We start from the raw sequence: 15,138 nt of genomic DNA, 5'->3' as shown, positions 1-15,138 counted from the left end.
GAGACCCAGGTTCAATCCCTGGGTCAGGAAGATCCCCTAGAGAAGGAATGGCTACCCACACCAGTATTCTTGCCTGGAGATTTCTGGACAGAGGTATCTGGAGGGCTACAGTCCATGGGGTTGCAAAGAGTCATAATTACTGAGCTACTCACACACACACACACACACAATACTAAAAAAGACCATAAAAACATAGCTGGCAGTGTTGTTCCCAGTAGAAATAAAAGACAATAGAAACACTCTCAAAACTTGGTAGAAATTTCACTTTGCAGCTACACTTAATATAGTTTAACCACTTACCCGTAAGGAAGAGATTTAAATATTCACTGCCTCCCAAATGAACAGAATTCAAGGAGAAGGTGTAGAACCCCAAACACCCCGTGAACCAAATCAGCCAAAGAATAAGTGTCCTTGTTCCAATACTCCAGTCATAAAACAGTTCTGACAGGGTGTGCTTCTCAACTTGAGAGGGCTTATTACCAGCAGAACCGTCGTGATCCAGTGATAAAAGTTCTGACAGTTTACAGGATCTCGTCCTATTCCACTTGGCCATTGTATCAATTACTTTTTGTGCTTCTTCATATTTTCCCCCTGAGATAAGCCAAAAAGGTGTCTCTGGGAGCATCCAACAGCACAGGATAAAGGGGACAGTCACGGAGGAGAGGACTATCTGATAGATCCACCAGGTCCTGACGAAGTAGCCCGTCAAAGCCACCACCATGGTTCCAAATGCAAAAAAGGAATGTAAGTGGATGGACGCCCACGTCCGAGACTTCATGCCGACAAATTCTGTCACATAGACAAACACCACCACGAGATAGCCACTTGCAGACTGCAAAACAAAGCGGGGAGGGTGGGCCAGATTTAAGGTCACACACGTAACTACTAAGGAGTCTGACCCTCTGCAAATCACACCAGAAAGAAAAGAAAGTTTTGTTTTCTGAAACCCATATCACATTCATACAATGGAATTTAATCCAATCCATCCTTCTTTAAATGTGTCCTCTCATCTTCCCACACCCTTTCTACCTCAAAAGGCAAAGCTTGAGTGGTTTTGCATGATATAAATGTTAGACACTGACTTTTGCTTCATTTAAATATTCCTTTACAGTGTGAATTTATGTCTCAGTTCCTTGCAAATATGTGTATTAATTTATCCATATAGAGAAGAGCCTTTTTTTATTAAATCCTAAATTCTAAATGGGAACAAACCATTTATAATAATTAGTGAGAAGAAAAAAGATTTGATTAAAATTTCATTTTGACATGCAACAACAACAACAACAACAAAAAAAACAGATCAATAAAATGATGTTAAAAAAAAAACAGATCAAATTGGACTTCAGGGAAATTCAAAATGTCTGTGCATCAAAAGACACTATCACTAGAGTGAAAAGGCAACTTATGGAACAAGAAATATGCAAATCATATATCTGATATGAGACTAATATCCAGAATACACAGAGAACTTCTAAAACTCAACAATAAAACAAAACCTTACACGATATTTGGTCCTGTAAGAAACATCCATAAAACACTCAGTCCACACCAAAAGGTCCTGGAAATTTGGTCCTATCTAAAAGACCTATAAGCATATTTGGTCCAAGCCAAATGGTTTTGGATAAGACCAGGTATCAACTACCTTTTGGCATGGACCAAATGGTCTTATGGTTGGTTTGGATCGAACCAAACATCTGCTAACCAAACAAACAAATTCAAAATTGGGCTCAGATTCCTCCAAAGAAAATACAGGAATGGCCAATAATCACACGAAAAGATGCTCAGCATCACTAATCATTAGGGAAATGCAAATCAAAATCATGATTTGATATGCCACCTCATGGACATTAGGATGGCTAGTATAAAATAAAGTAAGTGTTCGTGAGGATGCGGAGAAATCAGAACCCTATGCACTGTTGGTGGAAATGTAAAATGATACAGCCACTATGGAAAACAGTATGGGGAGTCCTCAAAAAACTAAAAATATAATTGCCTTATGATCCAGCAATCCCATTTTGGGAATATACCCAAAAGAGTTTAAAGTGAGATCTCAAAGAAATATTTTTATACTTATGTTCATAACAGCATTATTCACAGTAGCTAAAACATGGAAGCGATCCAAGCTTCCATCAACAGCAATCCATCAACAGATGAATAGATAATACACAATGGAGTATTATTTAGCCTTAAGAAAACAATATTCTGACATATGCCCCAACATGAATTAACTTTGAGGACATTACACTAAGTGAAATAAGCTAATCACAAAAAGACAAATATTGTATGATTCCAGTTATATCAGGCATAGTATCTAGAGTAGTCAAATTCATAGAGACAGAAAGTAGAATGGTAGTTGCTAGGGGTTGGGGGGAAAGGAGTATGGGGAGCTACTGTTTAATGAATATAGACTTTCAGATTTGCAAGACAAAAAGAATTCTGGAGATGGATGGTGGGGACGGTTGTACAACAGCATGAATGTACTTAATATCACTGAACTGTAGATACTTAAAAACAGTTATGATGGTAAATAATGTGCATTTTAGCACAATAAAAAGAACGGAGGAAAAACTTTATTTTAAAAGCAGGTCTATATTAAATTTAATAAAATTCAGATTATAACAACAATATGTGACTACTCCTGGAATAAACAAAGAATGAAACAAATGGATTTTTTGTGGAGGAAAGGACTAGAAGTTCTACAAAATTATTTCACATTTGACTTTTATTAATATAAATCAAATTGTAAAATTAATTTTTGAAAAATTGTTCTAGGGCACCACTGACTTCCCCAAAGGCCTCTCTTAATCCTTTGATATTCAAATCATACACTTTTGAAGGCTTGTCTTGTCATTATCTTTATGGATATTCATTTCTTCAAAAGTTAATTGGTCTATCTCTGCCAGGTCCCAGTTGGTCAAGGGATCTGTGTAGCATTCAGGCAGTTTTCTCCCACTGCTTTCAAAGACTCTTTGCAGTTTAGCATCTTTTGTAAGATCTGCAATTTCATTTTGCATCAGAGTTGGAAAGAGGTTAGCCCAGTAGCAGTAAGCAGAGAGGTGCTTGATAGGGATGACTGTATGAATGGTCGGTTTCACATTTTGTGACAACAGCTTTTATTTCCCTATGCAACCTAAATTGCAAGACTCAGATAATGAAGCCTGATAATGAGGTCTCCCATATTGAAGAATCCAGTGGTTTGGTAAATCTAAACCTTCAAATACTATAAATTTCCCCTTTAATTCCCCATTAAGTTAAGCTATAACATCAGTCCTCAAGATGTTTTTTTCAAGGCCAGTTCTTTCAGAGTTCCCTCCCACTTCCTACCAATTACTTCTGTCACTGGGTTCAAACAATCCATGCACAACTGCCTGAATAATTCCAAAAGCCTCTTTGATCCCATTCACACTTGTCACCTCCACTAATAATACTCAATTCCTCACATCTACCCTGACCCCACCCCTGACACAGCAGTCAGAACGACCACTTCACCCCTGAATTCACTGAACCCCTTCAGAGGATTCTCATTACCTTTAGGAAACCAGGCAAACCCTTTGTCATCTTATAAGGTCTGCCTAGTCATCCCTCTCTCCTACAGCCTCACCATGCATTTCACCTCTCTATTCTCCTAACCTTCAGCTCCTTCCATCTCTGGGCCTCGCCTCTCACTTGCTACTCCCTCTGCCTATAAGGCTCTTCTCTCACCCATCCCTCAGACTAAAAAGACCCTGACTCTCTAGACTCCCCATCCCATCCCCCACTGTGTGAAGCCCCTCCCCCCACTGCTAGTCGTTGTCAACACTGTATGGATTTTTCACAATGGTCCGTCAACATCTTGCCTTCCCGCTACACTATAGGGTTATTGAAACATCCTGGTCAGGTTTACTTAGCGTGACAGTCTGTAGGTAGATCAATAAATGTGCTGAGTAAATGAAACTGCCTGCATCTTCCCTAATCAGAATTGCATCACAAATATATTTCCCATAAAAACCAAAGGAAAGAGCCACAGAAAATTAAGACCACATTTGTGAAGAAAGCTGAGTGCCGAAAAATTGATGCTTTTGAAGTGTGGTGTTGGAGAAGACTCTTGAGAGTCCCTTGGACTGCAGGGAGATCCAACCAGTCCATCCTGAAGGAGGTTAAGTCCTGGGTGTTCATTGGAAGGACTGATGCTGAAGCTGAAACTCCAATACTTTGGCCACCTCATGCAAAGAGCTGACTCATTGGAAAAGACCCTGATGTTGGTAGGGATTGGGGGCAGGAGGAGAAGGGGACGACAGAGGATGAGATGGCTATATGGCATCACTGACTTGATGGGCATGAGTTTGAGTAAACTCCGGGAGTTGGTGATGGACAGGGAGGCCTGGCATGCTGTGATTCATGGGGTCGCAAAGAGTCGGACACGACTGAGCGACTGAACTGAACTGAACTGAACTTACAGAAGTATTCTATGGGTGGCTGTCTGATTGTCTTGGCTCTGGAAATCAACTCAAGGTATTTCCCAAGACCAAAAAAGATATTTTTAGAATTATTCTCTTAATTATTCCAAAAGAGGACTCCCCACTCTCTCAAGACCTATCTTTGCTTCTGTTGTACAATCATTCCCACCAGAAGGTCTATTATCAAACCTTACCCTGCAGCTACAGAGTCATTTCCTCTTATTCTGTCCTCAGTGGAGACAGAACTTCTGGTTGTTATCTTTTGTGTTAAAAACTCTCTGCATTCCTAAAATTATTATACTTTTTAAAGATATAACACCTTCAATTCTCCCAAATTGTTTTTAATGCATCCTTCTATCCTTGACCATCTAAGAGTGGCTTCTTAGGGACCCTTCCTAGCTGTTGATGAAGACTCCAAAAGAGAATATACCACCTTGCCCTTGGAGGGGGCACAGTGACCTCTTCTTCTGAGGTTGAAGTCCTTGGCTTCTCCCTAGACCCTTAGGTCATCTGTTCTGGTGAGAGGGAATGCACGCCCTGCTCTGTGTTCAGCAAGATCACAAGTTCCTCCTGAAGAGAAAACTTCACTCTGTTTTTCTTGAACAGTGACCTCCAAAGAGAATTGCTGTTGCTGCTGTGAGGTAGTGTGGAACCTGTCCGGAAGCCTCACTGAGTGTGGAAACTCCCTGGTCCACTTCCAGCAACAGTCAGCTTTGTAAGAAGTGCCTACTCCATGCCAGGTACTGAACTGTGGACATTTCCCTGAATCTCAAGTGAGTCCTGGTAACAACCCAGTGAAGTAGGTATTCTTTTCTACAGTTTACAGATCAGAAATTAAGGTTCGAAGAGGATAAGGCATTTGCCCAAGGTCACACAGCTGAGAAGCCAATATATGACAATGCTGGGATTCAAATACATGCCCTTTCCACCATCCTTCCCTGTTCTCCAGAACAAAAAGGTCTGAAGTTTTGTTTTCACCCTTCCTGCACATTATTTAAATGACATTCTTAACCATATGCCTTAACTGTCTGTGGCTCATGCATACAGAGTCTATCTAGACCAACATAATTGCTCAGAAGTAAAATAATTGGTAGCTATTATCTGTAACGGGTATAAACAATGACTTTTTTTTCTTTCTGTCCCCGTTTGCCTTCCTCTCTCCCTCTTGTTCTCCCTGTCTCTTCTCTATCTTTTGCCTTACAGTATTGGCGAGAACGGGCTTCCCTGGTGGCTCAGAGGTAAAGAATACGCCTGCCAATGCAGGAGACAAGTGTCCGATCCCTAGGTTAGGAAGATCCCCTGGAGGAGGAAACCTCAATCCACTCCAGTATTCTTGCCTGGAGAATCCATGGGATTCTCATGGACAGAGGAGCCTGGCGGGCTGCAGTTCATGGAGTTGCAAAAGAGTCATACACAACTAAGCAACTAAACAGCAACAATTGGCCAGAATCCCCAGTAAAATGCCAACTGGAAGGGACGTCTCACAGATCCCTGCTGCTAGTAATGGTGGAATGTGGATCACAGGTCAGGCACAGAGTCAAATGAAAAGTTTCAGCCTACTAAGCAACAATTTTTCATGTAACAGCTTCCATTCTAAGCATAGGGCACTAATATGCTGCAGAAACACTTGGGCATTGAACAAAGATTAGTCCTTGATCTCTATCTCACTAGATTCTAAATGAGCACAACTAAGAGAGTTAAGGTTTAATATAAAAACACTGCAGTGGAATTAAAGAGGCAAAAACAAACAAACAGAAACCCCAACAACAACCCAACTCACGATAGCAAGAAGAAAGCGTGCGACTATGAAGCTGTAATAATCAAATGTGAATGCCGCCGCTATGCCAAACAAAAATACACCGGTGCTTGTGGCCCACAAGACAAGTCGTCTTCCTGCCCTGAAAAATAAGAATCACACAGTGGAAGGAGCAAGGTGTGGCTGCAACAGTTTAAAACATCCACTCTAATTCAAGAAAGATAAATTTCACGTATATTTTTAGTAGCTTATGTATCTGACTTACTTATTTTGGGTAAATCATGGGTTAATACACAATTTTTTCAAAAGGCCAGATTTTCGGTGGCCAAGTCTCCACCTGAGCTGCTAATATACACACACGGTCACTCTGGGTGGTCCCCAGAGAACCTCCTAACCTGGGACTAGGAGGAAGGAGAGGGAGGATCTGTTATTTCCCTGTCAGGACCTGCTCTGTCACCTGTTGGATCATCTTCCCTGTTGGGCTGGCTCTGCCCACCAAGGGGGAGGCAACTCTTAATAAGCCCCTCTAAAAACAGAAGTCTAGACATTCTGCTAGTAAAATAAGTTGCCTACTTGGCCTATATTTTCATAATTGGGAAGGGCAGTTTCTTCTTTAAAAGTCAAACAAATAACAATTACATGCCTGCAGATTTAAAAAATGAGATGTAATTCACATGATATAAAATCCAATCTTTTAAAGCAGGGATCCCCAACCTCCAGGCCACAGACTTGTACCTCCTGTCAAATCAGATCAGCAGCAGCATTAGAATAGAAATAAAGTGCACAATAAACTTAATGCGCTTGAATCATCCTGAAGCCATCCCCCACCTGCCCCGGTCCATGGAAAAATTGTCTTCCATGAAACCAGTCCCTGATGTCAAGAAGGCTGGGGACCACAGAGTTAAAGTATACAATTCAGTGGCTTTTTAGTGGATTCACAGAGTTGTGCAACTCATCACTATCTGGTTCCAAGACATTTTCATCCCTCCAAAAAGAAACTCTGCACCCAGGAATCATCATTTCTTATTCTCTGTTCCCTCTGTCCCCTGACAGCCACAGTCTACTTTCTGTCTTTATAGAGTTGCCTCTTCTGGACATTCTACATAAATGGAGTTGCACACTGTAAGACTTGACTTATTCTATTATGTTTTCAATGTTCATCCATGTTACTGTACTTCATTCCTTTTAATGACTAAATAACATTTCATTGGAGAAGGGAATGGCAACCCACTCCTGTATTCTTGCCTGGAGAATTCCATGGACCGAGAAACCTGGTGGTCTACAGTCCATGGGGGTCACAAAAGAGTCAGACGTGACTGCGTGACTAACACACAACATTCCATTGCATGGCTATACCACATTTTGTTCATCCATTCATCCCTAGATGGACATTTGGACATTGTTTCCACTTTTTTGGCTATAATGAATAATGCTGCCATGAACATTTGTGAACAAGATTTTATGTCAAGTTATATTTTCAATTCTCTTGGATATGTACCTAGGGGTGGAATTGCTGGGTCATATGCTAACTTTATGCTTAACTTTGAGGAGCTGCCAAACTGTTTCCCAGGCTGGTTGCCCCAATTCTACCATCCCACCAATTTCTCCACATCCACACTTGTTATTGACAACACTTGTTATTGTCTGTCTTTTTGATTACAGCCATTCTAGTGACCAGGGGTATCTCACTATAGTATTGATTTACACTTCCCTAATGATTATTGATGTTGAACATTTTTATATGTGCTTATTGGCCATTTGTATATATTCTTTGGCAGAACATCCATCCAAATCATTTGTCCATTTTTGAATTGGGTTATTTGTCTTTTTATTGTTGAGTTATAAGTGTTTTTTTTATGTATTCTAGATACTAGACTGTCATTAGATATATGAGTTGCAAATATTTTCTCCCTATGAGATGTCCCTGACAGATCATTTTAAGGCAAAAGAATACAGTCCTGAGATTCCAAACAACAGGTTTGCCCATTGCAGCAGAGAGTATGTAAGCAAATTGGAAACCATCACGTTCACAGCCTTGGGCTGCTCTGCTCCCACAGCCACTAGTAGGGATTGCTGGCCCTACATATAAAGGTTTCCCAATCTCATTTGAGCCCTGAAAGTCATTTTAAACTATCTTCATAAAAAAAAAATAAAAAATAAAATAAACTATCTTCATCCATCCCTCTTCTACCCACAACGTTTTCACTCTCTATAACAGATGAGCAGCTCTCTTGATGATGAGCAGAGAACAGAGAACATCAAAGAGAAAGCTCTGCAATTTCCTGCTCTGCCCAGCTGCCAACACGACCTGCATCTGCCTGCAGCCTTTTTTTTCCCTTCTGTCCAGAGACACACACCCTTTTCTCTTCAAATACCATTTTGCAATCTTTGTATTGGATCATGTCTCTTCCCATCTCCTCTGAGGCCTTATTCTACCAATTACTTCTTTTCCCTCTATCCCTCCCACTCCTCTGACTCCTCCCTTTCAGTTGAAATCTCTTCCAGCCAAAGACAAGAACCTTCTCTGGATCCCCATCACTCCTGTAGCCACCTTGCATCTGACGGACTTTCCAAAAGGGAGTATCTACTTCCTCAACTCCTGTTTTGCTCCTCTCCCCACTGACAACCCAACTTCCATCCTTCCCAGGAAGTTTATGAAGCAGAAGATTCTTAAACACTGAAATGGTAACTTCAGTCACCAAATAATAACTATTTTACTAATAGACTCCACTTCTGTTGCAATTGCATTATTCAAGCCCCACCTCCTGGAGGGGATGTGGGAGGTGGGGGGAAAGACCTAAGTCCTCCTCCCTTTAGGCTTCCATAGTCTTTGTCTCCATGGCCTTCACTTCTAATGTGGCCCCAGACACAACAAAGCCCTATAATTTTTCTTTCGATGTGTTTGCTGGTCCCATGTGACTAGCACACACTGAGAGCAGGGATTTCTGACCTAAGTAGTTGTCTTTAGGCTCCCAGTGCCCAGGACATGCCTATAAAATTCACAACTATGGGGCCAAATAAATAAGTTTATCTCTGTGCTCTGGGACAGGCACTAAAAGTGTGGTCCATGTCCATACACAGATGAACTCTGCCTTGTTTTAAGAGTTATATGTTCATTTTAAAGTATATTTTTTTTAAAATTTGGTTGGCACATCACACAATTTCATAGATATCACTGCATAGAGCCAGACTATCCTCCTAAAAAGCAAGTCTATTTAAAGAAAAAAAATTCAAAGTAATAACCAATAGCTACTGAGTGGTTATATGTCCAAGGTACTTTTTTGGTGTTAATTTTGCAATAATCCTCTGAGATGAGTGTAGTTATTTTCATTGCCAGCTTACAAGATTCTGAAATGCAGGTCAGGCAATGTGCCAAGGTCCACAGCGAATAAATGGCAGAACACAGGCGCACTGTCTGCAGAACCCATCCCCTTAATGTTATTTTGTGTCCCTAAATAACAGATCAGCAAAGAAGTACATATTTAGACAGGAAGTATGATAATGACTAAAGTTTTGAACATAATTCCCAGTCCCCTAAGACAATGAGACAGGAAAACGAACCCTACACTGATGGATGAAACAATACAAAAAAACTTCATGTTACCTGTCGGAGAGGTAGCCAAAGATGACTGCTCCCAGAAGGACTCCAAACATAAACGTGGGCTGGATCAGCCTTCCGAACCACTCTCGGTTACACACCAGATCCCACTGGGTCACCACGGTGCTGAGCCACTTGCTCCGGTCGTAGATGTAGCCGTCCAAGCAAGGGAAGCTGCTCTTCTGGCCGCTGTACTGATAGTCCAGACTCGACTGGCCATCCCTCCGGGACCTCTGACAGCTGGTCAGCTCCCAGATCTCCCCGTTCTGCAGCTCCACGAGGATGTAATCCTCACGGCCGACGGAGAACTGGGTCCAGATATCCTCCAACTGCCAGGTAGAGAGGTCTTGGAAAAGCGCCTGACTCACGTTGCCTGGGGGCCTGCAGGTATGCTGGGGGGACACTGACAAGAACACAGAAGCCAAGTAGTGGATACCACAAGAGATGTTCTGGAAGGCACATATAAAATAGAGGAATATTTGGTATCTGCAAAGAGAGAGGAAAAGAAACAAGTTATTATAGCTGACCTGTGGGCTAAAAAAAAAAAAAAAAAGGACATAAGCAAACATGAAGGGTCTCCATTATGCTTAGCTTGAATAAAGGGATAAACACAACCAAATCCTGTTAGGGACCTAAGAGACATCCCATAATGACAACCCTATGATGACTGAGAAGGTAACATACATCATATATGACATACGTTTTTATACTTCGACTCCTCCCCACTCCACAAATTCCAGTGCTCAAACTCGACACAGTCCCCACAAAGAGCAGACAGATTTTGTTAGTGTGAAGTTTACCTACCTGCCCCTGGAGGCCTTTGGGTTTGGTACCTAAGTAGTCTCATCACCTGGAGAGGCTCCACTGCTGCAAAACTCACATTCTCTGACCACAGCTTCCCATCCTCCCAGCTCCCCCGTCCCTCCCACTGACCCCATCTTCTGCACTGTTCGGGGCTCCAGCCTTTGGCTCCCACCAGGTTCTCTAGTTTACTGCCAGCTTCCTGGCCTCACTCCTTCCCCAGCCAGCCTGAACCCCACGGTTGTCACTAGTTTTTTCCATAGAGTCGCACAAGTTCTCTATTCATGTTCTCCATTCACACCCAGTCCCCCCAACAGAGCACCTCCCCTGGCAGGCCTCTGAAGCTAGGATCTGTCTTCTCTGCCCTGCCCACAGGTGCTGAGAAGGTCTTAAGCACACTTTCAGTTCAGATTTCCCTTTTCCTTACAAGGATGTGCTGGGCTTAATCTCTCAGTCATGTCTGACTCTTTGAGACTCCATGGACTGTATTCCAAAAGGCTCCTCTGTCCATGGAATTTTCCAGGCAAGAATACTGGAGTGGGTTGCCATTCCCTTCTCCAGGGGATCTTCCCGACCCAGGGATCGAGCCCAGGTCTCCCGCATTGCAGGACGATTCTTTACCAGCTGAGCCACCAGGAAGTCACAAGGATAACTTCCTCAAAAAAACAAAATCCTACTTCCTTAGGTGTCCAGCATTCTAACAAATCATTTTCTCCCTTATAAAGATTGCTGTCCACCAAGTGTCTACCCAGCCCAAGGCTCCTTCAGAACAACAGACTTAGACACAACATAACACTATGCCCACAGCCAAGAGAAACACTAGTGAAAAAAGAATTGACAGGAAAACCAGAGGTAAGTAAAAGAAAAGATGACCAGAACCTCCAGGAAACAGACCTATGCTATCTGGGTGACAGGTAAAGAAAATTACATTCAGTCCTAGATTGATATCATTCTATATAATAAAACATGCTTGCGTGTGTGCTAAATCGCTCAGTTGTGTCTAACTCTTTGTGACCCCGCGGACTGTAGCCTGCCAGGCTCCTCTGTCCATGGGGATTCTCTAGGCAAGAATACTGGAGTGGACTGCCATGCCCTCCTTCAGTATCTTCCCCACCTAGGGATTGAACCTGTGTCTCTTATGCCTCCTACATTGGCAGGCAGGTTCTTTACCACTAGCACTATCTGGGTAGCCCATAATAAAACATAACTAGTGTTATACCACTGTGGTTAAGAGCATGGACTCCGGAACCAGACTACCAAGGTCTGAAGCTTGTCTCTGGTTACTTACCACCTGGGTCTTTTGGACAAGATCCTTACCCTTTATGTAAGGATCTTTTCTCATCTGAAAAATGAGTTGTTATGGGAATGTAGAGTTACTACATGTAAAGCATTATGGCATCCTGTAGGTACATGTAAGTGTTAGATACTATGATGTTCATAAGGTGAAGTCAAAAAAAGAGCCTAAAAGGGTCATATACTGACAGAAAAACAAAAACAAAAAAAAACACCACCACCTATACCCATACATCTAAGTCAGCCACAAGGCTCACCGTTCCAGCTCTGAAATTTTAAACTCTATCTTTATTCCAAAATAACTCAGAGATCCAGGCTCTCAGTTCCCCCAACACAATTCCTGAATCTCAGTTTCCTCAATTCCCTCTGACATTGGGCTTAAACCATGAAGTTTTTGTAACTTCAATACAAACTTGTATTTTGTATTGAACAACACCTAATTCTTCTTAGGCGTTCTGCTTTCCTCTTTTAAAGGTGATTTGGACAGTGTTTCCTCACCTTAGAAATGACCAATGAGAAATGAGAGACAATTAGGCCTTTCTACTTAACACTGTCACTAGGTTTCCTTAAGACTAGATAACAATACACAATAACCTCCCTCTCTATTTACAGACAATAGAGAGAACAATGAGAGTGAATGCCAGAGAAAATATGGGCCACTATGATATGGTCACACTATATTCACCTTCTGCTGTAAGCATGGACATGTTACCCTTTTCCTTCCTATAAGTAGCTTTCACAATCTACCTTTCCTACCAGAATGGGGACTCAGGTAACAATAATAGTCACGATTTCTTGATAACTTCCAGAATGATAAGATTTTGCATATGCTACTGTGACTGGCTAAGGGCTGTCTCCCCAGATCCATTCTCCCTTTCTCCCACCACACCGAGCCACATCTGACCATGTGGGTGAGGACACGGAGCAGCTGCCCCAGATGCTGTGGATGGTGGAGTTGCCTCACCCTCTTGGGTCCCTGGACGACAGCATGGAGCAAACCTACCCTGGACAGTTGCCAGAGACAAAATCCAATTGAGGGGTCTCTTTGTTACAGCTCCTAAGTATGGTGACTAATCCCTAAAATACCTGGGGAAAGAATGGCATTAGTAACTACTACCTCATAAGGTTATCATGAGGATGAAATGAGAGCTTCATGTGGAGTCCTTATAACAAACATGTGCAGTACTATTATTACCCCCATTTTACAGATGAGTAAGTGCTAAGTCAAATGCTCAAGACCACACATAGTTAATACTTGGTAAGCCAGGATTGGAACTCGGACATCCATTCCCAGAGCTGATTTTGTAATCCCTATGCTATTCTGCTTCAAGGAAGATAAGATGAGATAATAAATGAAGGACCTGGCTGAGTCCCAGGGTTGCACTCAAGACAGCATCCTAGTTGACAGCATGGGCTGTGGAGGCCAATGGACATCCAATGACACCGAATTCTGCTCTGCTACTAAGAGATTTGTGATTTAGGTGCAAGACCTGGTTTCCTCATGTGTAAAATGAGAGTGATTACCACTAGTCTCAAAGGGCTGCAGTGAAGGTTAAAGAAGGTAACATGTACAAAGAACTTAGGACAGAGCCGGGCACAACTGAGCATTCAGTAAGGCAGGGATCAGGAGGAAGTAGGGGAGAGTTGGGGCCTCCCGCCCCTTCCCGGCCTACTTCACCACTCCTTTCTTGTGGATACTGGGAATCATAACCAACATCTGTGCAACTTTTCACCCTGGAGAACAGCACATCATCGTCTCTTCATCACAAGCCTGGAAGGGAGCTAAAGGCAGGAATGATTATAATTCTCATTTTGCGCATAGGAAACTGAGACACAGTATTCCCAGGGTCAACTTAGCAGTGAGTGGCAGGCCAGGATTCAGACTGAGCCCCAAACCTCTGGATCCACACTTTCTATGGCTTCTCGCCCAGCTACCCCTTCTTCTAAAACGTCCTGGGTCAAGGTAGTATTTCTCCACGAATGAATGAATAAATAAATGAATGAATACACTTTAAATTTTTAAAATTAATTTGACAAATGAAAAGAGGGTGACAATCATACAAAGGTTAAACCTAGGTCCCACCCTGCAGTAGCTGTGGGTCCTTGACCCAGCCTCAGTTTCCCAATCATTAAAATAAGGATTCATCCCCACCCCTTTGTAAGATTCCACACTGTGTAGTTGGCACATATTAGGTTTCCATAAACCGAAAACACACACACACACACACACAGAAAAAGAAGGAACAAACTTTAAACAGTTGTTCCTAGAACAATTCAATACCTGCCAGGTACTGAAGGAGACTCTACCACGGTTTGGGCGGGACAGCAGTCATCTGGGGAAATGAAAGAGGAGCCCATTTGGCAGATTAGCTGCCAAGAACAAGCGTTCCTCCTGTGACCTGGCCTCTGCAGCTGGGGCTTCGGACTTCGGCACCGGCAGAGGGCGCGCCGGGGGACCCCGCACTCACCACTCCAGAAGCGAGCCTGAAGCGAGCCCCCAGCGCCCCCTGCTCACTCTGGGGGCGTCCGGCCGCCAGAGTTCGAGAGGATCCGTCCAGGGCCAGGAGTCAGGACCCAGGCCTCCGGACTTTTCCCGGAAAGGAGGGGTGGGGAGATGTGTTCGGATCGAGAGCTCTGCGCGAGCAAGAACCCCACCGCAACGGAAAGAAACAGACCCCACCGGCGCCTCCACCCACGTGGCTCCGGCTCCCCCGGCACCGTCCTCCCTCCCCACCCCTACCCCATCTCCCTACCTGCCGAAGTGCCCCACGCTGTCAAAAATCGGCTCCAAGTTGGTGGACCCCATGGTGCCGCCGTGCACCACGCTCCGAAGCGGGACGCGCGAAGCTCGCCCAGTGCCGGGGACTGCGGGCACAGCGGTGCCCTGCCCCGCCCCGCCCGGCCCCCGCCGGCCCGCCCGGCCCCCCTTTGGCGTCTCCCGCGCGTCAAAGGGCTCGAGCCGCGCGCGGGGCCAGGCTCTGTTCTTCTCTCTTCCCCTCTAGCGAGTCCCCGCCGCCGCGGCCTCTTGCGCGGCGCGCCGTGCTCCCGGAGCCCGCGGTGGCACGGTGCGCCCATCCCAAGCCCCGCCACTTCCCGCGCCCTCCCAGCCGCCCCATCAGACCCTCGACACCGCGTCCGTCTCGGTCGCCGCTCTCGAGGGGCGCGCCGGTGCCTAAGAAGGGTGATCCACCCGGCAGCCCGAGGTGGGGAACACAGACTCCACTCTTGGGCACAAACATCGTTTTCTCAGAGAA

The 15,138-nt window shown here is 44.0% G+C and overlaps 1 protein-coding gene across 1 annotated transcript in view; it reads right to left on the bottom strand.

Moving 5' to 3' along the window:
• SLC22A16 (solute carrier family 22 member 16) overlaps positions 1-14,793 on the bottom strand; it is a 31,524-nt gene extending 16,731 nt beyond the window's left edge. Inside the window, exons 1-4 of the mRNA XM_043890443.1 lie at positions 14,638-14,793; positions 9,797-10,276; positions 6,217-6,334; positions 301-832 (exon numbers count right to left, since the gene is read on the bottom strand). Of these exons, the coding sequence (XP_043746378.1) occupies positions 301-832; positions 6,217-6,334; positions 9,797-10,276; positions 14,638-14,690 (1,183 nt within the window). The 5' untranslated portion in view covers positions 14,691-14,793. The remainder of the gene's footprint in view (positions 1-300; positions 833-6,216; positions 6,335-9,796; positions 10,277-14,637) is intronic.
• Positions 14,794-15,138: the final 345 nt, after the last annotated feature.

Source organism: Cervus elaphus, chromosome 28, assembly GCF_910594005.1.
Source record: "Cervus elaphus chromosome 28, mCerEla1.1, whole genome shotgun sequence".
In the NCBI taxonomy this organism is placed as follows: Eukaryota; Metazoa; Chordata; class Mammalia; order Artiodactyla; family Cervidae; genus Cervus; species Cervus elaphus.
This window is presented reverse-complemented; position numbering and strand designations above follow the sequence as displayed.